The 26,075-nt window shown below is 54.2% G+C and overlaps 17 protein-coding genes across 17 annotated transcripts; 7 read left to right on the top strand and 10 right to left on the bottom strand.

Moving 5' to 3' along the window:
• The first annotated feature begins 231 nt into the window (after positions 1–231).
• Positions 232–535, top strand: DL89DRAFT_266900 (uncharacterized protein). The gene has a single exon (XM_040887291.1). The coding sequence runs from the start codon at positions 244–246 to the stop codon at positions 442–444; it is 201 nt and encodes a 66-aa protein (XP_040744341.1). The 5' UTR covers positions 232–243; the 3' UTR covers positions 445–535.
• On the bottom strand, positions 480–1,108 carry DL89DRAFT_139847 (uncharacterized protein). The gene has a single exon (XM_040883423.1). It carries the CDS (start codon positions 1,038–1,040, stop codon positions 516–518), a length of 525 nt encoding a protein of 174 aa, XP_040744340.1. The 5' UTR covers positions 1,041–1,108; the 3' UTR covers positions 480–515.
• An 81-nt stretch (positions 1,109–1,189) lies between these two features.
• DL89DRAFT_222585 (putative mannosyltransferase) lies at positions 1,190–2,161 on the bottom strand (the record flags this gene model as incomplete). The annotated part of the gene is made up of 1 exon (XM_040884590.1): positions 1,190–2,161. The coding sequence occupies one exon, from the start codon at positions 2,159–2,161 to the stop codon at positions 1,190–1,192; it is 972 nt and encodes a 323-aa protein (XP_040744339.1).
• A 535-nt stretch (positions 2,162–2,696) lies between these two features.
• DL89DRAFT_139814 (Pkinase-domain-containing protein) lies at positions 2,697–4,846 on the top strand. Its single transcript, XM_040883417.1, has 2 exons — positions 2,697–3,588; positions 3,677–4,846. Exons 1-2 carry the CDS (start codon positions 2,962–2,964, stop codon positions 4,655–4,657), a joined length of 1,608 nt encoding a protein of 535 aa, XP_040744338.1. The 5' UTR covers positions 2,697–2,961; the 3' UTR covers positions 4,658–4,846.
• Positions 4,847–5,652, top strand: DL89DRAFT_139815 (uncharacterized protein). The gene has a single exon (XM_040883418.1). The coding sequence runs from the start codon at positions 5,036–5,038 to the stop codon at positions 5,510–5,512; it is 477 nt and encodes a 158-aa protein (XP_040744337.1). The 5' UTR covers positions 4,847–5,035; the 3' UTR covers positions 5,513–5,652.
• Positions 5,652–6,786, bottom strand: DL89DRAFT_139823 (uncharacterized protein). The gene has a single exon (XM_040883421.1). The coding sequence runs from the start codon at positions 6,527–6,529 to the stop codon at positions 5,792–5,794; it is 738 nt and encodes a 245-aa protein (XP_040744336.1). The 5' UTR covers positions 6,530–6,786; the 3' UTR covers positions 5,652–5,791.
• DL89DRAFT_139808 (uncharacterized protein) lies at positions 6,648–7,127 on the bottom strand. The gene has a single exon (XM_040883416.1). It carries the CDS (start codon positions 7,036–7,038, stop codon positions 6,766–6,768), a length of 273 nt encoding a protein of 90 aa, XP_040744335.1. The 5' UTR covers positions 7,039–7,127; the 3' UTR covers positions 6,648–6,765.
• DL89DRAFT_139818 (uncharacterized protein) lies at positions 7,128–7,652 on the bottom strand. Its single transcript, XM_040883419.1, has one exon. It carries the CDS (start codon positions 7,478–7,480, stop codon positions 7,217–7,219), a length of 264 nt encoding a protein of 87 aa, XP_040744334.1. The 5' UTR covers positions 7,481–7,652; the 3' UTR covers positions 7,128–7,216.
• DL89DRAFT_139821 (kinase associated domain 1-containing protein) lies at positions 7,634–8,797 on the top strand. Its single transcript, XM_040883420.1, has one exon. It carries the CDS (start codon positions 7,824–7,826, stop codon positions 8,526–8,528), a length of 705 nt encoding a protein of 234 aa, XP_040744333.1. The 5' UTR covers positions 7,634–7,823; the 3' UTR covers positions 8,529–8,797.
• A 1,181-nt stretch (positions 8,798–9,978) lies between these two features.
• Positions 9,979–12,037, top strand: DL89DRAFT_274680 (glycosyl transferase; the record flags this gene model as incomplete). Its single annotated transcript, XM_040889218.1, has 7 exons — positions 9,979–10,017; positions 10,359–10,458; positions 10,785–10,870; positions 10,893–11,138; positions 11,161–11,226; positions 11,303–11,823; positions 11,995–12,037. 7 exons carry the CDS (start codon positions 9,979–9,981, stop codon positions 12,035–12,037), a joined length of 1,101 nt encoding a protein of 366 aa, XP_040744332.1.
• A 1,301-nt stretch (positions 12,038–13,338) lies between these two features.
• Positions 13,339–14,161, top strand: DL89DRAFT_266897 (uncharacterized protein). The gene is made up of 2 exons (XM_040887290.1): positions 13,339–13,898; positions 13,991–14,161. Exons 1-2 carry the CDS (start codon positions 13,410–13,412, stop codon positions 14,084–14,086), a joined length of 585 nt encoding a protein of 194 aa, XP_040744331.1. The 5' UTR covers positions 13,339–13,409; the 3' UTR covers positions 14,087–14,161.
• Positions 14,162–14,445: 284 nt separating this feature from the next.
• Positions 14,446–15,540, bottom strand: DL89DRAFT_322169 (t-SNARE; the record flags this gene model as incomplete). Its single annotated transcript, XM_040891328.1, has 3 exons — positions 15,392–15,540; positions 15,198–15,303; positions 14,446–15,107 (listed from the first exon to the last, which is right to left on the bottom strand). The coding sequence occupies exons 1-3, from the start codon at positions 15,524–15,526 to the stop codon at positions 14,446–14,448; spliced, it is 903 nt and encodes a 300-aa protein (XP_040744330.1). The 5' UTR covers positions 15,527–15,540.
• A 286-nt stretch (positions 15,541–15,826) lies between these two features.
• Positions 15,827–16,142, bottom strand: DL89DRAFT_266896 (uncharacterized protein; the record flags this gene model as incomplete). Its single annotated transcript, XM_040887289.1, has 1 exon — positions 15,827–16,142. A coding segment is annotated over exon 1 (185 nt), but the record flags the coding sequence as incomplete, so codon positions are not given.
• A 1,395-nt stretch (positions 16,143–17,537) lies between these two features.
• DL89DRAFT_266895 (cytochrome P450) lies at positions 17,538–19,744 on the bottom strand. The gene has a single exon (XM_040887288.1). It carries the CDS (start codon positions 19,445–19,447, stop codon positions 17,855–17,857), a length of 1,593 nt encoding a protein of 530 aa, XP_040744328.1. The 5' UTR covers positions 19,448–19,744; the 3' UTR covers positions 17,538–17,854.
• A 447-nt stretch (positions 19,745–20,191) lies between these two features.
• DL89DRAFT_266894 (uncharacterized protein) lies at positions 20,192–21,841 on the top strand. The gene has a single exon (XM_040887287.1). It carries the CDS (start codon positions 20,296–20,298, stop codon positions 21,745–21,747), a length of 1,452 nt encoding a protein of 483 aa, XP_040744327.1. The 5' UTR covers positions 20,192–20,295; the 3' UTR covers positions 21,748–21,841.
• An 811-nt stretch (positions 21,842–22,652) lies between these two features.
• DL89DRAFT_292366 (uncharacterized protein) lies at positions 22,653–23,258 on the bottom strand (the record flags this gene model as incomplete). Its single annotated transcript, XM_040890298.1, has 1 exon — positions 22,653–23,258. The coding sequence occupies one exon, from the start codon at positions 23,256–23,258 to the stop codon at positions 22,653–22,655; it is 606 nt and encodes a 201-aa protein (XP_040744326.1).
• Positions 23,259–23,874: 616 nt separating this feature from the next.
• Positions 23,875–26,044, bottom strand: DL89DRAFT_266893 (uncharacterized protein). The gene is made up of 6 exons (XM_040887286.1): positions 25,873–26,044; positions 25,822–25,850; positions 25,682–25,769; positions 25,297–25,659; positions 25,209–25,261; positions 23,875–25,168 (listed from the first exon to the last, which is right to left on the bottom strand). Exons 1-6 carry the CDS (start codon positions 25,984–25,986, stop codon positions 23,962–23,964), a joined length of 1,854 nt encoding a protein of 617 aa, XP_040744325.1. The 5' UTR covers positions 25,987–26,044; the 3' UTR covers positions 23,875–23,961.
• Between the last annotated feature and the right edge of the window lie 31 nt (positions 26,045–26,075).

The following is a 26,075-nucleotide window of genomic DNA, read 5'->3' as shown; positions in this document are numbered from 1 at the left end:
GCTATTCCTAGCGCCAATTCCGTCACCGCGTGCAGCTGGCGGCTGCATTCACACATCGTGCCCTGTGAGCTTTCTCAATTGCACCTCGCTGTCGCTATCTCGCCACAAGCTTCGCACGTGAATTCCTTCGACGATAGGATGTTCCCAGCTAGTGATTGTCTGTGAACGCCGCACTACCTGACACTACCGTCCTGTAGCGCAGCGGAAAGATTCTATGGAACAGATTCAGGTCTAATTTTTCTAATGCAAGCCGTGCATCCCCTTCCACAGCCCCGCCTTATTGGCCTGTCGGAGGATTTCGACAAGTTTGTCCAAAAATGGCCTGTGTACTTTAAGCGAAGAGAAAAAGCAGCAGAGGACAATCCGCTTCCCGCTGTGTCGCCGAGTCTGGAGGGTCAATCCGCACTCCAAAACCGGCTCTCGGGTTTTGCGGGTCCTATCTAGGCTGCCGGATATTAGCCTCTGGGCCTACGACCACTACCGGTGCGCGCCGAATTTATTGTCTATCCTTCACACTACTCTGCAGACGCATGCGTTGAAAGTGGTCGGGATACAGCGAAAATAAGCGCTGGCAATCGAGCACCGAAATAAAGGCAGCCCATGTCACTGCGGTGAAAAAGACATGTGCAGCTGCAATGGCCATGTGCGCCAAAAAAAAAAATTGTCATGGCAAATGCCGCGCGCACAAAAAATAAAAAAGTCGCTGAACGCCGTCGATGCAGCTGGGAATCGACTGGCTGATAATCACCGACATGTTGAGATTGGCGTGTGGGTAATGTGTTGATATGCACTACCGCTGCTGGCGCTCCACCCATGTCACATGAACCATAGTCAGCAGCGGCGGCGCTGCCCATTCTTCGCTCCTTTGTCCTTCCACTGCTGCAGTTGCTGCCGCTCGGTGGCCATGCGCCAAATAGGATGTGCTCGTTGGTGGGAAAAATGACTATCGCTGTTGCGCTCTCGGGCAATGATGGCATCGTGGTCGTACTCGGCCTGCCCAGATGCACGAATCTGCGAAGCAAAGGACATCCGCCGCTCATGGCCAGCACGTCCGATTGGCTGTAAAATCCCCACCCGCTGCAGCAGGACTGAGCTCCTTATCGATGTCACTCGGCAGGAACAGCAGGCCCATCAGGTTCACATCTTGCCAGAGTCACTATCGTGTTGGTATCAATGGATCTACTCAAATCTACTTGGGGTCAGGGAGATCCTTGAACTTCAGCGTGCACGACCAGTGCGGGCTCTTGGTCTCAATCGACTCCTCCTCGGGACACCAGCACTTGTCGTTGGCCTTGCCCTTGGGACAGTTCCACAGCGGACCGTGGTAGTACCCAATGTCCTCGAACCAATGCACCTGGTTCTTGTTCAGGAACATCGCCACCGCGAGCGAATGCACTGGCGCATCGCCCCAGCGCTCGTAGAAGAACCCGCCCTCCTTGTCCAGGTAGTCAAAGTACGACAGGTACTCTTTGGACCGCAAAAATTCGAGACTGGCAATCTCAAAGTTGGACCAGAAGTGGCAGCGGTTGTAGCCGCCGTCCTCATCGGTAACAAACTCCATTAGATTGGACTCTGGGATCAGATCCTTGCGCTTGTTCATGTAGTCCATGGTGGTCTTCCACAGCGTCGGGATCGTTTCGACAACCTCCTTGATCGAAATCGTAAAGCCGTACTTTTTGTTGTTCTTCTCCATGAACAGGAACGGATCGTAATCGATCTCGCATCCAAACTTGACCCCGGGCTCCACACGCCAGTACCACTTGTACTTGTCCATCAGCGGGTGGCGGAAGAAGAACCCAGACTCGTACCGGCACATGTGGCGGTAGCTCTCATGGCCGCCATAGATGACCTTGCGCTCGGCCATGTCCTTGCGCACCTCAGCAGCCTTCGTCTGGTTGATCCACTCGGGATACGACCAGTGCTCCTTCGGGATCAGCCCAAACTCGGCCACACCAGTGACAACCTTGCTGATCTTCTCCTTGAACTCATCGCTGAACGGCTCGTTGTTCAGGAATACGTACGGGTAGTGGTACTTGCGGTTGAACCGGTCCTCGAGCTGAACCAAAGTCTCACGCAGGTCCTTCAGATCCTTGTTACGTGTCAGGATGACGAACGCTGCGCTGGTGCGCTCTGTGGTCGCCTCGATTTGCTTCACCTGCATGGTCTCTGTCACCTGCTCAACCTGTGTCTGGACCTCGGTCTGCGTCTGTGTCGTAGTGACAGCCTCGGTGCGCCGCGCCAGCTCGGCCTTGCGAAGGTCGCCGGCGTGGTTAAAGTCGTTGCGCAAGTCTCTCCACACAAACAGCAGTCCTATGACGGCAATGAATAGCAGCACCGTGCTGCGCAAGTCGCGTGCCATTTTTTAAAAAGATTCCCGGAAAATAGCGAGTGTAATTTTGCGAGATGAGATGCAAAGAAGGAGCCCTTGCAGTAACTCGGCGGTCCTGAGTTTGAAAAGAATGGCGGTCTAAAAAGCAGTTGCCGCATGGAGCAGGCGAGGCCCTAACAGAATAATCGGGTGCTGATCTTCTAATTTTCACGTGCTGCAAATCGAAGCACGCTGGTACTGCTGCTCGCACACCCGGGTGGGTGCAAACCAACAAGTGCGACAGCATCAGCTTCCCACATCTGGTGGTGCCAATTAATCTATACCACGACACCACCACCAGGTATACGTGCCGTCCGCTGCTTGTTCGCTGCATACTCTAAATTTTCAGTGTATTATTTACACTTTTCCTTCTATTTATATCCCGGCCCAGCACTGTGTTTTTATTGCCTCCAACAAACAAGCTTCCAACCTTCAAAAAGGGGGAGGGTCTCAGTCTCGAGCCGGAGCAACAACAAAAACACCTGGCCTCTTTTTCTTACTTTTCTACTTTCTCCATTTCGGTCAAGCGTCCTCCTTCTTCTCTTTCTCTCACTCTTTATTTAATATTAATTCCTCGCACACGAAAGCAGCCAATGGCAGACACTGCTATTTCAGCAGGCGAATTCCCTACCCAGCATCGGGAGCATTTGCCTAGACAGCAGCCACAGCAGCCGCTCCGGCGTAACACGACGGCGACAAGCACGCCTACAAGCACAGCAGCAGCACCGCCTGCTGGAGGCAGCGCTCCACCGGCAATGGTCGACACGGCAAAGTATCGATCAAGCGTGCGGCCACTGAGCATGACGGTGGGCCCTCGCGACGCAGGCGGGATGGGCAGCATGGGCCCGCACCCAGGCGCAGGACACCTGGCGCGGGTAAATTCAACCGGCAGCGGCGTGCGCACAGGCACAGCGTATGACCGGCAGCAGTCGTACTTGCAGCAGCGAGCTAGCGGCACGCCTGACGAGCGGGTGTTCAACGCCAACGGGCAGCAGGCAGCAGCGGCCAAGGTTGCAGCAGCGGCAGCAGCGGGCATTGTGCCACATCGAGAAGTGCACTATGCCAATGAGTACCCGGCTGCACCCGCGGCGCCACAGCCTGTGCATCGAAGCAGCGGCAGCAGCAGGCGCATGGTGGGCCCGTACCAGCTGGCAAAGACCATTGGCGCAGGCAGTATGGGCAAGGTCAAGGTTGCGCTCGACATTCGCACCAATAAGCGGGTATGTATCTACTGTGCTAGCATGCCAAGAGATTGCCACCACTCGTGTTGCATATAGCTGATACCTCCATCATCCATGACCGTTGTAGGTGGCCGCAAAGATCATCCCGCGCCAACAGCCAGACGTTCCTATCTACTTTCCTTCTGGATTCGACACCACAGCAGCAGACACCTCCGAGAAAGCAGTTGCAGCATCAGTACAGGTACCACCGGGACCCGTTGACCCGGCCATTGAGCCCTGGCGGTCGTGGCTTATTCCTCTAGCCCTCGAGAGCCGGCCCGATTTGGCTGAGCAGTCTGGGTACCCAGCCCGCGTCCCACGCAAGCTGCGGCTTCTGCAGCCGCGCGAGCGGTTCACCACCAAGGACCGCGAGCGGCGTGAGAACAAGGACATTCGTATTGTGCGCGAGGTAGCAATCAATCGGCTGCTGCACCACCCGAATATCTGTGTGCTGCACGACGTGATAGTGCACCCAAACCACTACTACATCTTCCAGGAGCTGGTCTCTGGGGGCCAGATGCTGGACTACATCATCAGCCACGGCCGCCTGAAGGAGAAGCATGCGCGCAAGTTTGCCCGGCAGATTGCATCGGCCATCGACTATTGCCACCGCAACTCGATTGTGCACCGTGATCTGAAGATTGAGAACATCCTGATTTCGGCCAACGGCAACATCAAGCTAATCGACTTTGGTCTGTCGAACCTGTACTCGCCGCGCTCACACTTGTCGACATTTTGCGGATCCCTGTACTTTGCTGCGCCCGAGCTGCTCAACGCCCAACCGTACACTGGTCCAGAAGTTGATCTGTGGTCGTTTGGTGTAGTAGCTGTACGTACTCGTATGTGGCAAGGTGCCATTCGACGACCAGTCGATGCCCGCACTCCATGCCAAAATCAAGCGCGGCCATGTCGAGTACCCGAGCTGGCTCAGCAGCGAGTGCAAGCACCTTTTGTCGCGGCTCCTGGTAGTCAACCCGCTGCGGCGAGCCACGATGGGCGAGGTAATCCGGCACCCATGGACATGCAAGGGCTATGGCGACCTTGGCATCCCCACCAGCTTTTTGCCTGAGCGCACGCCGCTGGTCTCGCCCGACCAGATCGACCGCACTGTGGTTCGCGAAATGTCGCAGTACATCGGCTTTGGGTTTGGCACCGAAGAGGAGATCCGCCTAGGTCTGGAGGCAATTCTGACCGAAGATTGGTACCGGTGCTGGCTGAAGGACAAGCTGAGCCCGCAGATTGATGTTGTTCGGGGACAGGTGCAGGAGGACATTTCACGTGCACAGGCCATGCAGAGCGCCGGTTGACGTCGCAGCCGATCCAGCTGGGAAATGTCGGGGTCAAGGGACTCGCTGATGGCTCATCGCATGTGCCACTGGCCAACGCACTGTCAGCAGAGCCTGACCAGCGGCGGAGTCAGCCTCCGGTACCACGCTGACCAACCCCAATGACACCAATGCCGCTGCCGCACGGCTGGGATCAGCCGGTACCCCAGCTGTCTCTGGCCCCCAGGCAGCTGCTATCCAGGCAGAGCCAAACTGCGCCTGCCAATTCGACAATCAGCCAGCGCCTGGCTGCGCAAACCAGCAGAACAGTGACCTGCAGAACAGCGACGCAGTCAAAAAGAAGACAAGCTTCTGGAAGCGCAGCAGCACGTTTATTACAACCAACATTGGCCGCACCAGCAGCAAGCAATATTCACCGGACCCGCACGCGCCTGGTGGGCAAGCAGGAGAGAAGAGCCAGGGTGCAGCCCAATTCCGCGTGCTGTCTGGCAGAGCTTTTGGCGACTTGCGCTCGTCAGCCTCGCAGGACAACACAGCGGGCCAAAAAAAGTATGGCAAGCCGTCATCAGCCCACGCACCGCAGATGTACATTGACTCAGCATCTGGAATGGTCGCTATCTGGAGAGACGGGAAGCTAGCGCCGCCCGACACTGACTGCGCCTCGATTCAGCACGAATACCACGACTTGCTGGCTACCGACCCCCTGCTCAGTATTTACTTTTTGGTCAAGGAGCGTCGAGACCGCGAATCCCGGGCACAGGCGCAGTTCAATGCAGCAGTTAGGCAAGCGGAAGCACACGCCTCAAAGCCTGCTACTGAGATCGACGCACAGGCGGTTCCGCAGTTGGCAGGACCCTGATGGCCCGGCAGCAGTCCCAGAGAAGCGCCACTACCTGCAACAGCAGCAGTCTCAGCCTCTACCAAGGCGCCCGTCGGACCACAAGCACGAGCTGCGTAGCAGGACCTCGACCATGACTAGCAGTGAGAGCTATGGGGTAGGAAGGGACGCAACCGGAAGCAGGAACCCCCAGAACTGCAGGACTCGATATTGTTGCTTCGCTGGCTGAGTCGCGTGGAAAGGAGAGCGGCCTGCACCGGATGAGCGCCGACACTGGCAGACACACAGCGATGCCGAGCGTTCCTGAGGAGCCTGTGAATACCGAGGACCCGACAACAGCAGCCATTGAGGCACTGTCGTCGCATACGCCCCCACACCGTGGCTCGTTGGCCCTGACTGCGACCAACAGTAGCGCCAATGCTGCCACTGCAATGTCTGCTCGGCCAGACACGAAAAAGAAGCGTGCAAGCCTGTTCAAGCGGTTCAGCACCTTGGTCAAAGGCGGGCGGAATGAGCAGAAGCCTTTTGACACGCCACCTGGATCCAACGCGAGGTTGTCGACCAACGACGACCGCGAAGATGTTGAGTTTGTCAAGATTGCCCACGAGGCCAAGGCAGAGGAAAGCGACAAGCTGCTTGCAGCCCAAACAGCAGCATCCACCCAAGAGGCGCCGGCATCAGTAGCCTCCACTGTTGCAAAGCCCGCGACACTGGCTGCCCAGCCGGTGCACAAGTACCAGGCGCTGCATTGCATTGAGGAGGACGATGAGGATCTGCGCGACACAGGTGACCACCAGACAAATGCAGGCACTGACATGGCTACCAACGGCACAGGCAGCAAGGATGGTAGCGAGGTTGCAGCCAAAGGACGAGTCGCCTGACACAGCCAGCTCAAGGCGCCAATATCTTACCAAACCACTGATTGGTGGTGAGAAGCCAGCGTCAGAGCCCTCTGAGGCTTGGCAATCTACGGATCTTGTACCTTCATGCAACAGCTCCCGTGGTCGCCTTGATTTGGATAGCCCTAGCCAGGTGCCTCCTCCTTCGAAGCCACTAATACCGTCCGATGCACCCGAATATCCAGCGGGCTGGGTTGGGCAAGAGCGCGGACCAAAGAACAGCGTGCTGAGACCGGAGACTCGCTTGATCCACCGACAGATGCCAAAGATAGTAAGGACACACCTGCCGATAAGCAAGCCAATTGGCGCATCGTGAAGGCAGCGCTATTGGCGCACGTGAAGGCAGCGCTATTGACGAGCAGTCAAAGGCATCCCGGTCGTCGAACGAGTTCGATGCTGCATCGTCGATGTTTACTGGAACCGACATCGACGACTACGAGGTTATAACGCAGTCATCGACTGGCCGACCATGCTGCAGGACCAGATCGCCAAGGATTCGATGGCATAATGGCCGGAAAGGCTGAGCTCGTCGAGAAAGCTCGTCCGCGAGATTGAGAGCATGGACGAGCAAGAAGGCGTCGGACTGCTGGACCAGACACCTGAGCTCAGCTACCGTGTGACCTTCCAGCAACGCCCGCCACTCGGCCTTTGACGCCAAGAAGAGCCGCGTCCGGTCGTCGTCCAACGCCATGGCACGCGTCATTAGCGATATCGTACGTGACGGCAAATCCGCGAGCAGCGGGCAACGGGCAGGCACCTAAGGCCAAGCTGCAGCGCAATGGCAAACAGATAAAGGAGGATGGACAGCCACTGCTGACCCAGCGGCATTCATTTATGAATGTCGCACAGCATAACAGCACTGGTGCCATCGATAGCAGCAATACCGGATGTGAAGATTCCTACCAGTGGCAGTGGCAGTATCGTACAGGGTGTTGGTTTGGGGTTGGTCCAAGTCGAAGAAACCACCACCTAATCCCTTTGAGAAGCCAGGGAAGCCATCGGGCTTGCTGCGGTCGCACTCGCATCCACAGGACACTGCGAAGAAACATGTTGTTCCTGGGTTCGATCTACCCGACAAGATTGCGGAAGTTCCTGAGCCAACGACGCCTGTATCTGGAAATTCCACCGAGGGAATTGGTGCCCGTCTGACATCTGAGACGATCAGCATCGCCGGTAGTGCTACCTCTGCTGAGCCTGCTGAAGCCTCTGCTCATGCCAACAGGCCTGTCAGCAACAAGGGGAGGGATTCCTCGCCTCCTATTGACCTACCTGAGATCGAAGGCCGAGGAACAGCAGGCAGCAGCTGCGGCTGTCGAAGGGATATCCAAGGCTCCGCGCGCCGACGAATACCTGAAATCTGTCTCTCTCAAAGCCCTGTTTTCAGCAACGACGACCTCGACACGCTCACCGTCTGAAATCCGCGCCGGCCTCATCAACGTAATGAACACCATGCACCTGCGGTTCCATGAAGGCAAGGGCTACTTTACGTGCAGCATGGTAACCTCGGTCGGCCCAACCAACCTGCAGGACGCCGTATACCCAATGCACGCTGACGCAGCGTCAAAGAACTCGGGCTTACACAAGAGCATGCGCTTAGGCGGCATTGATCGGAAGCTGAGTTTCCGTCGCCGTCGGCACAACCGCCATGAGGATAAGGCGGGTCTGATTGACAGCGAAGCACCTATGGCGGTGCCAGGCGGTGGATCAGGACCGCATAGTATTGCCGAGTCTGGTGTATCCGAGAACCGTGAAGTTGCCGTTGCAGAGAATGCGAAGGGCATTTCTGTGTGCTTCCAGATCTTCATGGTGCGCGTGCCGCTATTGCAGTTGTATGGACTGCAGTTCCGGCGTGTCTCAGGCCCTACGTGGAAATACAAGGACATCTGCTCGGAGATCCTTGAGCGCCTGAAGCTCTAAACAGTTTGTTTTATGTCCTTTTTGACCTTCATTTTGCCCCACTTGATTTTTCTCCCCAGTTTCTTCCCACCTTTCTTGCTATTCATGTTAATCCAATTGGATAACCAAAACAGATGGAATTGTAGCATGTGTGCTATATATTAGATCTCGGTCCACGATCAGATCAACATGGAAAGTGCTCTCTGAGCTACTAGGTGGCTATGAGCGGCTACGTACCTACGCTAGGCTGGGGAGTCCCTTCAGTTTCTCAATTGGATACTAGTTAATATATGCTTTTAGGCACTTTTATATCAATGCGTCAATTTATTTAAATGACGTTGGTATATGTTCCGATAGCAGTCTTGGACTACTAGTACTAACTTAGTCTAGTCGTTCGGACACAGCCAGCAGCAGAACAGCATTGGTTTGATATATGTTGTGTCTCAGGTACGATACACTTTGGATAGATAGCCTTCTGCAACTGTCTGGAACACGTTTATTCTCTAGTCACCTTTCCGCAATGTATATTGACTGTATGGATTGTGCTATACGAAAGAAGGAAGAGTTTTAAGGTAAAGGGGCGGGTGCCCGTCTAAATAGCGGTGTTAATTGCCCGGAGTGGTATGAACGGCCATTGTGATCTGGGGGGTTTGATCCACCGGTTCCTGAACTTCTGTGAATTTGGATCCACAGACACAATTCGGAGTGACAAAGCAAGGGTGATGATTACAGGCATCTTAGATGGATACATTAAGGAGATAGCACACGAGTTTTGCCAAATAGGTGCTATCAGTGACAATGTATATGAATTTAGTAGCGGACTGTTTGCAGAACATAGCCGACCATGCACAACAGCGACAAATTGGTTTGTAGAAGCAGCTAGTTCTGGGATTGCTGTTATCATGTCAGCGTCTGCAACCATAAGATGAAAGTTCTGATATACAGAATCGTAGTTCTATCAAGCTATAGCTAGTGATAAGGAGGGTAGAAATGTAATATCCACAGGACGTGGGCTCCTGACTGTTGGGCTTGAAGGTGACGAACATGGGTGAAAAGTACTGGACATATAGTATAGATGCCAAAAACTGATCAACAGCTCACACTGGCTCAGAGCCTAGACAGCAGCCAGGGTATTCAGGAGCTAACTAAATGCACAACAACAGAATGGGGCAAGGACTTTTGGAAGATGGATTTGTCCATACCACCTCTCTGTGGAGCACTTGCAACATGGGCCTTGGATGCAGATGCCATTGGCATGGTATCATCCCATAGAATATTTACTTGCCTCAATATAAAAGCGACTCAGACATTGCGTGCAAGCTACTGAGGCAGCTGAACCGCACGCCAAATCCTCCACTCCCTATGGTGTGCCAGAAAGGGCTTCTTGGCTATCCAAAAGCTTCGCCGACGATGTGGATACTCCACAGCATTCCTCAATCAATGAATACTGGGCTGCTGCCTGGAAACAGGGATGCAGACAGTATTGGTAGCAAGTTTGAAAGGCTCGATTGTTTGGTGTACTTGAGCCAGACACTGCAAGTGCCAAAGGTGAAGGCGGCCATGCTGACTTTTTTCTTTGGAATTGATGAGGCAAAGAGGGAAACCCTGGCTGTTAGCCTTGACTATGTGCCTGCGACTTTGGCCAAGGATGAGCTGGGGGTCTACCAAAAGAAGATGGATAGGCGCCAGTTAAAGTCAGCTCGGTACTGGCAAATAACCCTTGTTGGCAAACATACGTTCGTACAGCCGAAGGAGAAGCCGCCTTACACCCCCAAGCAAGAACCACAGATATACCTGGATGTGTATGCGCATGCTAACTTTGACCCAGTTCCAAATATGTTCTCCTTTTAGTGTCTTTTGTTTCTTGTATCAATAAATGGCTCTATTTCTCCTTTGCTTGACTACCGCTTGGGCCCCGGCCCGCCCGAGAGACATCTGGCTCAGCAGGAGTGTTTGCAAACTCACGCCTCGCTTGTTTTTCATGTAAGGTTGCACAGTAGCCCCGGTGATCCTGCCTGCACCCTATTTTTGGGGCGTGGCCAACTAGCGAGTGCGTCCAAAGAACTATTTCACACTTCGTTTTTGCGCTACCTGTAGCCGCGAGCTCTGAGCTTGCTCTCTTGTCTTTTCTTTTACAAAAGCGTCGCCATTTTTCTCTGCACTTTTTCCTACTGAAATGCTCAACATAAAGTGGAAGCTTGTGGGCATTATTGTGACGGCTGTGCTGCTTGTACACTTCCTTCCTACTTCCGCCACTTCTTGGAACCTCGCCAACAGCAACTGGTGACGGCTCTCAAGATGAGAAATGGAACGGGAATGCACCTCTAAATGAGGACGGCACCGGGCTCAAACACCCACTGCCCGTGACCAGTAACGGTGACCAAGGGCAACGGTCCAGCAACCACCGTGACAGAGCGCATTGTTGAGACTGTTGTGGCGCGTGAGGATGATGCGGGAATTGAAGAAAAGGTTAGCGCTGCATTTGTGATTTTGACGCGCAACCGCGACCTGAAGGACCTGCGTGAGACTTTGATTCAGCTCGAGGACCGAATCAATCGCAAGTACCACTACCCGTATGTATTCCTGAACAACGAGCCGTTCAGCGATGAGTTCAAGGAGAAGATCAGCAAGGTTATCACTGGTGTGGCCGAAGTTCGGGCTGATCCCGAAGGAGCACTGGTCGTATCCCGAGTGGATCAACCAGACGAAGGCTGCTGAGGTGCGCAAGGACATGGCCGAGCGCAAAATTATCTATGGTGGTAGCGAGAGCTATCCGCCACATGTGCCGGTACGAGTCTGGGTTCTTCTTCCGCCACCCGCTGATGGACAAGTACAAGTGGTACTGGCGTGTGGAGCCTGGAGTCAAGTTTGCGTGCGATGTCGACTACGATCCGTTCCTGTTCATGGAGAAGAACAACAAAAAGTACGGCTTTACGATCTCGCTCAAGGAATACGAGGCAACAGTCCCGACGCTGTGGAAGACCACCATGGCTTACATGGACAAACGCAAGGATCTGATCCCTGAGACTAACCTGATGGAGTTTGTGACCAAGGACGATGGCAAGTACAACTTGTGCCACTTCTGGTCCAACTTTGAGATTGCCAGTCTCGACTTTTTGCGGTCCGAAGAGTACCTGTCGTACTTTGACTACCTGGACAAGGAGGGCGGGTTCTTCTACGAGCGCTGGGGCGATGCGCCAGTGCATTCGCTCGCGGTGGCGATGTTCCTGAACAAGAACCAGGTGCATTGGTTCGAGGACATTGGGTACTACCACGGTCCGCTGTGGAACTGTCCCAAGGGCAAGGCCAACGACAAGTGCTGGTGTCCCGAGGAGGAGTCGATTGAGACCAAGAACACCCACTGGTCGTGCACGCTCAACTTTGCCGCTCTCAACAACCCTTGAAAGTATAAAATGTCATTTTTAACATGCGGAAACAGAAAGCGAATGTCGCAAGAGAGGAATTAGGATATACGTGAAGGATGCAGCTTGCTGAGCCCTGCGCGACGAAAGGCAAATGGTGCCAGATAGTGTCTATTGACAAGTGCGCGCCATGTGGCCAGTGTGGATGAATGTCGCACTCTCCGAAACGGGGGCTGGGGTAGAGAAACTCCGGAATAAGTTTGCAGCACCAAATGCCGTTCATCCACTATAGATAGGGCTTACTCCAGCTATTTTCCAGCACTGCGGACGAGGTAAAATAGAGGCGTCGTAGGTAGGGGTAGTTGAACACTGGCGAAATTTGTGTGGGGGGAGCAAGCAGCAGGCGAATGATGAGGGCGTGGATGTGGGGACGGCGTCATAGACTAAAAAAAGCCCAGCAGCGCGTCAAGGTAGTTTTAGAGCACTCTGGCAAACTACCTGCGTTGGCGGAGAAGCAGCCTTGAAAAATCTGGTTCGGGTGCCATGTGCGCACTCATTTGCAACATTTTCGTTTTAGTGTGCCTGCTCGGTATAAGCTGCTAATGCCCATGTTATATTACCAATAAGGCTTTGCAAGATACTCGCGATGTTTTGATTTCAAAACCGCTTTTTGTTCTGGAGACAAGGATGAGGATGGGGAGAAGGGACGGCGAGTTTCTGGCAAGGCAGGGTACAAGAGTGTGAACATGCGTACGGTATGAGTCAAAGGTGCCTCGTTTTGGAATTTTTGTTCCTCATCGGCTAGGCGGTATATTCGGTTTCACGGGCTATTTGGACCACACCCCCAAATATATATCTTGCAGAGCCTGCCTGCCTTGCAAGTAGCTTTTATTTCCTTTCTCCTTTATATGCGCTTTTTGAGGTTAATTCTGGTCACACATCATTTGCCTTTATATTTGTATGCAAGCGAATGAAACCACCCAGCTACATTATTGCTGACGCACCCTTTTAGGATTTCTACTTTCTATTTTATATCTGGCACTACGTATCATCTTTTCCTATTTCCTTATTTTTACCATAGTCAGCTCATCCAATGCAGCACATACCGGGTTTCCAGGCAACGCCAGAGAGCCTTTCGCGGACTCATGGTCGAAGCTGCTACTGTGCCACGCGATAATTGCAACCATTCTGGCGCATCGAGCACCTCATCGACACCATCTACAACTGCGTCGGCGCCTCGCTCCTGTAGCAACAGCGTCGGCACAACCCTCCCAAAACCCAAGTTTGTATCTCATATATCAACAGATGCAAGCCACGTACAGTATTGCTGATAGTACCTATGTGTTCACCTCTGTATGTATAGGAAGAAGCGCCTGAATCACAACGAGCTGGAGCGTAAGGCAAGTGTTTGATAATATGACGCGTCGAAGGCTACACATAAGCGTGTATCTAAACCAGTACTCCCATGCCACATGTATAGCGAAGGCACCACCAACGAGAGGTCCTATATGAGCTCCGCGATATCATACCCACACTCCACATGGTCAAACCCTCAACAGTGCTGATAATGCAAAAGGCAAAAGACTATATTGACCTTCTGCGCCGGACAATCCAAGAAATGGAGGTGGAGATCAACGACCTGCGCAGGGCGCTGGTTGCCGCTGGCTACCCACTGCCGATGCCCAGCCACCAGCAGCAGGTAGTGTGCGGATTCCCAGGCTCACAGCCCGCCTCGTTCAACAGCTCATGCCAGTCCCCGCGCCTTCTGCCCGAGCAGCTGCTCAATGTCTCGCAGCAGCTGGGAATGGAGCAGTCGCTGTCGTTCCAAGGCCTTGGCGAACTGGGTATCGGAAGCGCCCACTTTGATCCGCAGGAAATCGAGAATATCAATCGCCTGCACTCAGTGCTCAGCAAAGGCTCGATGGACATGGTTTCGAGCAGTGGGCGGCCACTATCGCCGGTCTCGCCGTACCAGCTCGACCAGTCGCACGGGTGCGCATCAGGAGAGTTCAAGAAGCAGCCCCATGCGCTACACAGCTCAGGAAGTGGAGTCCTTGGCACCCACGTTTAGTGCACTCTTCTCTTGTTTGTCGTCAGCCAGAATGAACACGCCTCCCCTACCTTGCCGTTTCTCCTCAAACCCTCACAGCTCCTTCATCACAGCCTTACACATTTCCTCCTTTGCCTATTAGCTTTTTGTTCTTCTTTTTTCGATGATACGTGTGCAAGATTTTTCTATAACCCTTAGATTAACAGAATGAGGGGGTAGTACTAGTGAATATGACAAAACTAATCTAGAAACATGAGTTTGAAACGGGTCATTCCGGAATGGAGTTGCGCAACACGTGGCTTGTGCCAAGGTGATGCCGAACGTAATATACCATTATCCGCCAGCACCTGTCGCCGCTGCTGTGCTATTACTATTGTTGTTGCTGTTGTTGGTGGAACTTGCCGTGTTAGAGCTGCTGTTTCTGCTCCTACGCCTACGATTTCTTACTGGATCAACATGGACATCAGCCAGACTAGCAACCATTTCGCAAGAAAGTAACACAACCTCGTTCAGTCTATATAGATACTTACGTTGCCAGTGGGATAGCGACACCGCATGCTATGGCGACAATGACAAGGAATATCAGACCCAAGATGACCCATGTCTTCTTCCTGGCGCTGATCCTCAAGCGCGTTGCCTCCTTGACTTCCTGGTTGGCCTTGTGTGTGTGCTCCTGGGCGCTCTCGACAGCATTCTCGATGTTATCCAGGACTTCCTGCTGCTGATTCACCATATCCTGCATATCGAGGAACATGCTGTTGAGCAGCTCGATGGTGGCACCAATCTCGCGAATGTCCTTATCGCGCTGCTCGACGTCCCTCAGCATGCGCTTGGCCTGGCGACTGCGGAATGACGTCATCACATCCATAGCAAACACGGATCTTGCCGACTCATTGTGCACAGCCTGCTCGACCTCCTCATCGGTCGCATCGGGCTTGACCAGGCGGATCTGCCGCTCGATCCGGTCCCGGTAGCGCTTCTGGGACTCGCGTTCGAGCGTGCGGTACTTGTCAACAACCTCCATGAGGCGGCGGGCGAGCAGGGCGTGCCGACTGCGCCGGGTTGCTTCGTCGGCTGGGGCGAGGGTGGTGCTGTCGTTCATGAGGTCAATTGCATTTAGCTCTTTCTTGAGCTTGGTGATCTGGCTGTTGATTTGCGCTGTCCTGCGGTCACGCTGGTTGGCAATGGCTATATGAAGAAAGCACGCAATAGAATATTTGCAAATGAACATTGACTGTTCGACATGAGGGAAATGCTGGTGTTGCTGACAGTGTTTACCTTCAGCCTTGTGGCCGTCAGACGAAGAAAGGAGCTTCCCGTGCAGGGCACTCAGATCATCAACACCGCTGTTGACTCCTGCAATGTCTCTCTCGAGTCCATCAAGCTAAAGGCCGGTGTCAAAGCATCTACCTGTTAGTAGCAGTGAGACCCAGGCAGCCAAGGGAATGGACGAGTGGCGATGTTATACTCACAGCAGCAAAGTACTTTTCCATTTCGGTCTGCCCCTCGTTGCCATCGTTAGAGTGTCTTGTTGGCAGAATAGACGATATGTGGCTCATGATGCTGTTCCGGTTTGCCCGAAACTCGGACATTCTGTTGTGGCTCATGGTCAAGAAAAGGGTGATAGGAACGCAGGTGCAAGAGTAGAGCAGAAGCTGCAGAATGAGAACAGGAAGCACACTTGCAGGGAGATGAATGAGAGGTGCTGTTGTGGTCCTGATGTGGCCATCCAACCTCATGTCGTTAGTACACTGAATATCTAAAGACCAGGTAGTTCCAGACTCGCGCAAATGTTTGACCATCTCTTGGGCTGTATTAAAAATATAAGCGTCGATTTTGCTCTCAACAACAGAGTACCAAAAATGAAAGCGTGGACTAGACCATCTAGTCGAGGATGCTGAGAACACGACGCTCACACCCTGAATGGAACTCGATTACCAGTCGTCATCGTCGTCGTCCTCGGAGTCGGAGTCGCCAGCAATGGCCTTGTTACCGCTGTGCCAGGGCACTAGCCAGAGCGTTGGCCAAATTGCCGCTGGGGTTGGCGCCGGGTGAGGCATCCCCAGCTGAAGCGTTTGTTTGCAGCGAGGGACTGGCAGAACTGCGATTTGTCTGAGAGTGGTCGGTCTTGCGCAGCGCGCCGATACCTCCGGCTCCACGGATCGAGGCCATAAGCATATTCCGCGGCTCGCCGCCCACAGCTGCCGGTACTGAGGCCGGAGGTGGAGGCGGAGCTCCCATCGGTGGTGCGGGAGGAGCGCCTGGTGGCGGGGGGGAGCTGCTGGCGGAGCCTGAGCAGGTGGTGGCAGGGGAGCCGCTGGAGGAGCCTGAGCAGGTGGTGGCAGGGGAACCGCTGGAGGAGCCTGCATCGGCGGGAGCGGAGGTGGTGCCGACGGGGGAGCCTGGACAGGGGGCGGTGGGGGAGCCACTGGCGGTGCCTGAGCCTGAGACTGGGGTGGTGGTGGCGGTGGGGCTACGGGCGGGGCCAGCACCGGCGAAGGGGTCTTGGGGGTGGTGGCGGCGGTGGAGGGGGAGCAGACTCGGGGCCTTGGGAGTCGTGGGAGGAGATGGATGGGCTAGCGCCTGGTTGTGCGAGCGCCTGGGTGGTGGCGGCGGAGCGTTGATTGAGGGCACCGGCGACTTGCGCGAGTGCCTTGGAGGAGGCGGCGGAGCCATGGACGACGGCACCGGCGACGTCGGCCCCTTCCTTGGCTGCTGGCTGCCTCTGCTCCGCGGGGGAGGCGGAGGAGGGGCCCCGCGTCTCGGAGGAGGGGGCGGCGGGCCGCTTCGCGAGCTGGACACCGACACTGGCGATGTCGCCTGCGGGGGAGGCGGGGGCGGCGGAGCGTTCGTTGGCGGGGGAGGGGGCGGGGGCGGAGCGCTTGAGGGCGGTGGGGGCGGCGGAGCTGACGTAGGCGCGGCACTCGACGCCGAGCGTGTCATGTTGTCGACTCCTCCATTCTGGCTGACAAACTTTTGGATGAACTTGGCCGTGTCTGGATCGTCGAGCATGTCCTCGGCGATGCTGTAGCTAGCCAGCACACGAACCAGCTCACGGTACTTTGCGTTGTCAAGCCTCAGGATCCTCTGCGTCGCGCTAGGCCCGGACCCACGTGCAGCCGGGCTGGCTGGCACCCGCGCAGCGCTGGTTTTCCTGCCAAGCTTTGGTGTACGGCCCCACACCTTCTTGGCAAACTCCGCAGCCTCGCCAACGTCCGCAAAATCAAGCCCAAACACGTGCTCGTCGCCGGCAAAGCTGAAAAAGAACGGCTTCTGTTGTACAAAATCGAACCCCTCGTATAGCTCCTGCTCCCACAGAACCCTGCGCCCAGAGCCTCCGCTCATATCGATGATACGCAGGAACGACGCTCCATTGTGCAGGTCCTTTACAAGCAGGATGCCACCGAATAGATGCGTGTATGTCCATCGTGACTTGTCTGGGTAAGCAACAAACAGGCGTGCAACCGTTGCCGTCAAAATCTTCTACGGGTCTGAAGTCGAAGCATTAGCAGCAGTGAGTATGCCACAAGAGCGAAGCCTGCGTTGCGCAATCTGCAGCCTGAGCTGTCCTACTTACGTGGTTTGACTTTGGCTGGGCCGCCTTAATGGTCGCCTTGTCGTCTGGCAATAACAAGGATGCAGGCATCTTGCTGCTGGAATTAGCGTTGAAAATGGAAAACTGTGCTTGCAAAAGTGAGGGGAAAAGGCACAAATCCTGGCGCTAAGCCCTACAAATGACGGAGTCAGCACAAGCGGCCCAGGTGTGACTACTCTGTCACGTGCAACTACCCGGCATTAGCATAGATCAGATCACCGATGGCTATATGTCGCTCTGCCACAGCTACTCACAGAATCGTGTTCAACGCCGTTATCGCCGGTGTGGCCCAGCGGCAGCAAGCTATATGTGAAAATGGCATGCAATTGATATCGATAGCCTATTTGGCTTTTGAAATAACAACACGCGGATCGTGGTTTGGATTCAGAGGCTTGGCAAAAAAGAAATACTTCATGTCCATGAGCTTGGGCACGCCGTGCTTGTCGCAAATATCCGGGCCAAACGCAGCATCGTCGGGCAGCTTAAAGTCGTAATCTTTGAGCGCGTTGGCAAGGATAGTGACCAACTCTATCCAAGCTAGATGACGGCCAGGACAGATACGCACGCCGGTGCCGAAAGCAAAAACATTCCGCTTGGCTTCGTCGTTGTCCAGAAAGCGCTCGGGCATGAAACGGTGGGGGTCTTTCCAGGTGCCCTTGTGGTGGTTGACGCCTGCGAAATTCGCACTGACGATACTGCCTTCTGGAATGAAATGCCCCTGCAGGGTAATGCCGCCCTTGGGCACAACCCGCGGTACCTGCGCACTGACTACGGGTCGGACACGCATGCTTTCGTAGAGCACGGCCTCCAAGTACGGCAGACTCTGGCGACCTTCATTATATCTGATTAAATGGTCCTTGGCGAATGCAGAGCGCACCTCGTCAACAGCGCGCTTGTAGCACTCAGGGTACAGCATGAGGAGATGAATGGCCCACATGAGCGTATGAGCCGATGAATCAGAACCAGCAAAAAGGGTAACGACCATTTCGGCCAGAACCTCCTTACGGCTCATACGTGCTTTGGATACAGGATCAACAGCATCCAGAAAGGCCGTCAGCAAGTCATTGGGCTTCTCGGCGCCCTGGGCGAGTAGGTCCACGCGATGCTGGATAGAGTCCCGGCTAAACCGAATTAACTGAACGAACTGGAACCTCAGCCTACGGACAAGAAGGCTGAATGGGAAATGGAAGAGACCTGGTATGTCCATCGCAAGTCCAGAGAATTTTGCTGTGTCTGCAATCCACTGCGAGATAGTTGGATCGTAGTTTTTCAGCGTATTAAACTCGCGGCCAAATGCAAGTGCGCCAACAATATCAAATGTCGCATATAGTGGATCGTTGCAGATGTTGATTATAGCGTCGGTTTGCTGCTGCTCGGCTTTAGTAATCTCAGCGTCCCATCTGGTCTTGAGAGATAAGATCCCGTGCTGGACAATTTTGCTCTCCATCTTGGACAAGTATCCAGGGGTGAACGATGGCCCGATTTGCCGCCGGCGCATCTGGTTAAACAGCGGGTCGCGCGTGGAGGATATGTTTGGAACCCCGAGGAATTCGATGCTCTTGTAGAATTCGGACTTTGGGAAGGAGTGTGAGCTCAGGATGGTACGGCAATCGCCTGGGCTGGACACGCTTACAGAATTAGGTCCGTTTACGTAGATATTGCCGTACTTTTCGTACCCACCCTCTGCATCATGGGCGGCTTTGCCAATAAATGTGAAGACCTTGGAGCGCAAGTCAGTTAGCCGGGCCAGGAACGGTCCGGGGATATTTCGTAGCGGAGAAAAGAACAACGCGTAGATTACTTGCGACAGGATATAGACAGCAGCTGCTCCAAAAGCAATATTTGCATACCCAATTGGCTTGATGGCTACAAACACCTGAACAAGTGCGCTAGACCTGAAAATGCCAGTAAGTAGGTTGAAAATGATGAACATTTTAGTTGGTGTATTTGTATGATAGCCGGGCAATTTGACAACGAGGCTATACTGTCAAGAGTATTTATAAAGCTGGAATAAATGTAGTACTCAGTTTGGAGTGAAATGCTGGAATTGCACAAGGGTTTAAAAACATATTGCTGGCCAGTTGCATGCGTGAAGTAGCTAAATCTTCTTGCAAATAACCAGAGACGGGACTACTGGATACAGCTTCTTGTGAGTGCAAGACCCGCTGTTTCGCACACCGTTCCCACGAGCACTGCCGCATTTTGTGGGAAATTAGAGTTTCGGCCTTGCTACCTAATCAACAAAAACACACAACAATCTATATAATACAGCCTCGAATTCCACTATCCCAGACACAATTCAGGGACCTTGCATGGTTAATAAAGTTAGAGGACAGGGCCGGGTTCACTGGAATTTTCAACTCAACAAGAGCGGTAAACAGCTTCAAGCATGCGTATCAGCATACTAAGTTTTTTTTTTTTTTTTGGAATCAAGTCTGTTTTAAATACATTGTGAATATCACTGTTATAGCTATGAGCTGATAGCGTCTGCTCCATACCAATAGTTCACTCAAAATGTATAGTTTACGTTATAGTGTATGTGCAACTCACAATGCAGATACAAGACGTGCCACAGACGTATGGCTGAGATGCCGCAAATATTTAAACAATATAGCTTATTCAAGTCTGGCATGGCCCCAATAAGTTTGTGCCAGTTCTTCCCACCAGACTGCCCTTGCTCTAAACCAAGCGCACACCTGTTGCTTAAAATGCAGATGCCCGTGTTTGTCCGCCTTATACTCTATATTTTTCTTCCTTTTGCTCAAGGCCAGCCTACTTAACATGGAAGCATTCGTCAATAACATCGAGTCAAAGATATATCCTCTTAGCAGAATAGACACGATGCTTTCTGTTCGCTATACGCGCTTCGTATTCTTCTACAGGAATAGCAGCAGTTCCAACAGCTTTATGTCAGCCGCCAACCTTGAAGAAGCATTCTACAGAACTGCATTGCTTTTCCCCATGATAGCCGGCTATCTTCAGCAAAATAAAGTGGGGAATTTGGAGGTTGTAGTGGACAAAACCAGCCTCAATCTGCCTAGATATTGCGAACTGCAGTCTGACACGCATTATGATGATCTTGCGATGTCCAACTATAGCCCACGTGCATGGCCAAGCGACATTACTCCTGCCGATAGAGTCCCTTTACCAGACAAGGACACAGGCGTAATTAAGATTGCTGATATCCGCGTCGCCCGTCTGAAGGAAAACAGCGGCGTAGTTATTTCGACCAGTTTCAACCATGCAGTTATAGACGGCACCGGCTGTCTGGAATTTTTCAACCGCTGGGCAAACGAGACACGAGCGCTAGCCAGCGGCAGTGATATCGGCAAGGCCAACTATTGCTTTGACCGGGAAGCTATCAAGAAAAACCTGTCTGATGAGCACATGGCTCTTGATGGCTCAACGCTAGCTGCTTATGCCGACAGGTCGTTTTTAGGTGACTCTCTAGCATCGCTTTCACCACGCACTCGGGCAAAATTGTGGAACGATATAGAGCGCCAGACCCCAATACGTGGCCATCTTTTCCGCATCAAGCGTGGCAAACTCGACAGCCTTCGTGCACAGGTGCTTGAATGCATGCCACCCGGAGCACGCATATCTAGCAATGACATTCTAACCGCACTTGCCTATGCGGTCCATGGGCTGGCGGAAGCGGATGTATCGAAGAGTAAAAAGGGGTGGGCTGGGAGGCATTGCGAGAGCAATTGGAAGAAAAGGAGAGAACACTACCTGTGTGTTCCTGTCGACATGCGCTATCGCCTAGGCCTGATGGACACAGGCTATATCGGTAATCCACTGCTCAGCGCGAGCACTATAAACTCGCTGGAATATGCAGATTCGCCAATGACTATTCAGAAGCTTGCTGATACCGCCAGCCAAGTGCGTGCAGCATCCATTCTGATGATGACGCCGCCATACATCAGTGCATTCTTCGACATGATGGAGTCTGCGTCCTCAGATACATCGTCGTTCATTTCTGTATACTCCAACTTTAGGCTGTCAACGATGGTGTCCAATCTGTCGCTCTCCAAGCTATATGCCGCCGACTTTGGCAGCGGTGTACAGGCATTTTCAACGATTCCTACGGACTACGGGTTAGGAATTGTTGGAATTTTGCCTTCCCCTCCACCGTGCAAGGATTTTCTCGTCAACTTTTCGGCATCTGCACTCCAAATGGACAGCATCCTCAGAAACGACTTTTGGATGGACATTGCCTCCTTGGTATATTAAACTACATTTGGCCTCTTTTCATGTATAGCTCGCGTGGGCTTCATCCATCTTCACCGACTTGATTACTCGCTTCTAATAAAGCATATGCAGGAAACATAGAGCAGTAGTAGTTGGCGCATGGCAGAGCATGTTGTACTCTGACTGGATACAGTTAATATTCAATACTCTGTTGCTGCATATGTTTAGGTGGCCACGTGCGTAGCAGGCAGCGGCCATTGCTTCTGGCCGGCCCACACTGCTCACGAGTCGTCGGAAGCAGTCCAGTGTCTAGCCTCACGAATAGGCCCACAGTCCAAAGTCGCTGCCAGAATGGAGCCCTTCCCCAAACTCTGCAATTTCTGACACAGTATGGCCAAGCATCGCACCCCGATGCAGAGCAACATAGTATGGCCATGACAGAATAGTGCTCACGCATATAGGCCACTCGCCCAGTGCACAGCAGTGCTACAGCAGGAGAGCCGGCATACCCACGAGACGGATTATCGCCTCATCATCCAATCAAGTGGCCCCTGGAAATTTCCCAGAACCCCCCAAATCTCATCGGCCGCTGGAGACCGCTATTGGACCGTGGTGCAATCATGTGCGCATGGAAATTGTCCTCTGCGCTTTTCTTGCTCTCACAGTAGCGCAACGACGCGGATCGGCTGAAGAGTGAGGCACGCATTTTTCCAAACAGCTATTTTTAGAGACAAAAACATATGGAGCTCGATTGTTCTCTGCTCGGCTCGGGCAGTATACAAACACTGCTACTATCAAAGGCGTACCCAAAGCTTCATTGCCGCACGTAAAAGACACACCAGAGCAATTGTTCTAGTCGATAGAATAAGGTTTATTAATCGTACGGGAATCTACTGCAAGCAGTATTTATGAGAACAAAGAGTGACGAAAGGAGGTGTTCTGCTGGCTTAGAACAGGGCAGCGGCGGCAACGGCAACAGCGGCCAGCGAACCGGCAACCTGGGCGGCACCGTTCGACTCCTTGGAGGCAGCCGAGGACTTGGAACCGGCATGCGAGCCCGACTTGGAGCCCGAGGCCGACTCCTCATCGAGGCTGGCGAGGCCAGAGTTCTTGCCCGAGGCCGACGCAGCGTGGGTGGGAGACGACGAAGCACCAGTCGAAGCAGGGGTCGAGGCAGCCGACGAGACAGCCGACGAAGCAGCCGACGAAGCAGTGGGCTTGGCAACCGACGAGACACCAGCAGCAGTCAGGTGGTCAGAGACAACAACACCGCTTGGGTTGTAGAGCATGGCGTTACAGTTGTTGGTGCAGTCGATGGCCTCCTGGTAGCCCAGAGTAGCGCACTTGCCAATGCACTCGGTGGCAGCAGCAATCATCGAGGCGTTCGGGTTCGGGACGTTCTTGCAGGTGGCCTGGCAGTTGACATCATTCTGGTTGTCGGGGCAGGTGGCCTCCAGGCACACCTGGTAGGCAGACTTGGGCGTGGCGGACGACGACTCCTGGGCGGCGGCAACGGCGGCGAAAGCGGCAACGGCGGCAACAATGAACTGCATTCTGTAATGTTCGTTACGGGGTGTGTGGTGCGGTGGAGAGGGTGCGGAAACGGGCGGGCGAGTGCTACAGGTGTCAGAAGCAACAGGGACAACAGGCATATGAGCAAAATGAAGCAGCGAGACGCAGGATCCGGTGTGCGCTCAGGCCGGAGAGAAAAGGACCTTACCTTATTGCTAGAGCAGCAGCAAAAGTGTAAAAATCAAAGAAAGGTGAGAGTACTAGAGAAGAAAGGAAGCGCGCGTCCGAGGGCCGCTGTCCATTCCTTTTAAAGGCAACACCAAATATGCAGGCTCGGATCCAACAAGAATCTGCAATACGCTTTTAAACCGCAGAAAAATTGGGGAGCAGGGGGAGGATCCGCCCAAATTCCTTGTCAGAGAAAGGGACTCCTGCAGCGGCAAAGAGCCCAACCTTGAAGCCTGTGCCTCACAAAGGCGTCATCTGTGCACTGCCAGCTCTGAGTGAGGCTGCATTCCCGCTTGGGTGCATGAGCTGGTTCAGCAACGCCAGCAACACGGGGCGGTGGTGCAGGTCACCTGAAAAGAGAAAAGAGGTTGTGCACAGTCTGCAAGTGGGGCCGGCGCTCTGACAAAAACAACATCCAACTGATGGCGAGCAGTATCAAAAACCTCTTGGCTATTGACTGTTTGTTCTCTACAAGCCGAAGACAATTACGATGCCAAACTATGTCCCTTCTGCCGGTCAGAGCTGGGGCGAGGCTGTCCACGAATCGAGCTCTTCCCGGTGCTTCTCGCCGGCTGCATGCAGCTCCGTTATCCAGGCCCTTGTGCTCTCGACCGCCTTGTCAAGCTGGGCGCTCAGGTGGTCACAGCGCGCCGCAGCCCGCTTGTGCTTCTTACCCAGCTCATTGTGCTCATGTGCCAGCTCTTCGTATGACTCCTTGGCAGCTTCAGCCTCAATCTGCATGTCCTCGAGGGCTGCGCGCAGCGACGCCAGCTCGGTGCTCAGCGTGTCGCGCTCGGACGTTACGCTGTCAAGCTCGGCCTGCGTCGCGTCGCGCGCCTGCGTCATCTGCTCCAGGCTGCCCTTGGTTTCAGCCAGCGTGGTCTCAGTGGTCTGTAGGGACTCGGCGGTCTGTGCCAGGGTGTCGGTGAGCTCGGAGACCTGGGCTGCGCGGGCACTCTTCTCGCCAGCCAGATCAGCGGAAATGGCCGAGATCTGCTCCCCCAGACCCTGTTTCTCAGTCAACCATGCCTCCACTGCGTTATCGTGCTCCTGCGTTTTCGCCGCCAACGTCGCTGTCAGGCCACTGACTGTGGAGTTCAGCTCGGCAATCTGTTGCTCACTCGCCTCGCTGTCTGCCTGTGCCTGTGCCTCGACCTCACGCTTGCTCTCCTGCGTTGCCGCCAGCTCCTTCTCGAGCCCCTCGATCTTGGCCACGCTTTGCTTGTGCTTTTTGCCAAGCGCGTCATGCTTGGTCTGGATATTGTCGCGAACCTGCTGCACATGTGCAAGGTCAGACTCAAGTACTGCGATCTGCTGTTGCCTGTCACTTGAGGTTGTTTGTTCTGCTGCCAGCCTTGTCTCGAGGTCCGCCGCCGCAGCTGTGAGCTCCTTGTTTGCTGCCTGCGCCGTCTCGAGGTCGCTGCCCAGTGACGCAACCTGCGCGGCGAGCGCTGTTGCTGTTTCCTCAGACTCCTGCCGAAGTGCTGTGAGTTGCGAGGTCAGAGATTGCTCCTTGGCTGCACTCGACTCGCGCTCAGCTGCCAGTTCCTGCTGCCGCTCCGCCAACTCAGCCTCGAGCTGCGACTTGTTGGCTGTCAGCTCATCGATGCGCTGGGAGGCAGAAGCCAGCTGGTCCTCGGCTGTCTGGCGCTTCCCTGTCTCCTCGCCAAGGTCGCTGCGTGTCTGCTCCAGCGACGCAGTCAGGGCAGTGTTCTCCTGCTGGCTATCGGCCAGCTGCTGCTCCAGTCCCAGATCTTGCCAACCCGAGACCTTCGACATCAGTCTCAAGCTGCTTGACCCGGGCATCGCGCTCCTTCTATTGTCTGCTCAAGTGATGTGCAGCGGCCTGACAGGGCAGCGGTCCTCTTCTTCGTGGGCTTGCTGCGACTGTTTCAGCTGTGCTGTGAGGTCGTCGATAGAGGCGCTGTCGCTGGCGATCTTGTCTTCGAGCCCCACTATCTTCTTGTCCAGATTCGCCTTGTCGTTCTCTAGCTCCTGGCTGTAGCTCTCGCTCTTCTTCAGCCTCGACTCGGTATCTTCCAGCTGCTCGCTCTTTTGTGCCAGATCGTCGGCCGCCTGCTCGGCCGCCTCGCGTGCCTTCTTCTCGAGATCGGCCACAGCTGCCTCATGTTCACCACGGGTCACCTTGGCTGCCTCATTCAGTCCCGCAATCTCCTTCTCCATTGCCTCGACTCGTCCACCAAGCTCGTTGGCCTCGGCAGGTCCGCTCATCCACCTGCGTCTGGCACGCCTGCAGGTCAGCCCGGGACTTCACATTCTCCGCCTGCAGCTGCTCGCGCTGCTCGTTGATTTGCTGCTTCAGCCTCTCCAGCTCGTGCTCCAGGACATTCGTGTCGATCGAGCTTTGTCGGTGACGGCGAACGCGAGCTGGCCGGTGCGTCGGTCTGGGATGGCGACTCGGTCGACGGTGGCGCGTCTGATGGATTCGTCAGCGGCCGCTGCGCGCTTGGCTTGGAAGCTCTTGAGCTTCTTCTTCGCTGCCAAAATCTTCTTCTGCTTCTCGCTGGGGTCAAGCACCATGGTGAATTCAAGAGAAATGCAATTGACTAATGAAACTGTAGAAGGGAAACCTAGCGTATCCAGAAACCGCTTGCGCTGTCGATGGCGAC

The sequence above is a fragment of the Linderina pennispora genome, assembly GCF_002104995.1.
Source record: "Linderina pennispora strain ATCC 12442 chromosome Unknown DL89scaffold_5, whole genome shotgun sequence".
NCBI classification, from domain to species: domain Eukaryota; kingdom Fungi; phylum Kickxellomycota; class Kickxellomycetes; order Kickxellales; family Kickxellaceae; genus Linderina; species Linderina pennispora.
The sequence above is the reverse complement of the archived record's forward strand: the minus strand, read 5'-3'. Positions and strand labels throughout refer to the sequence as shown.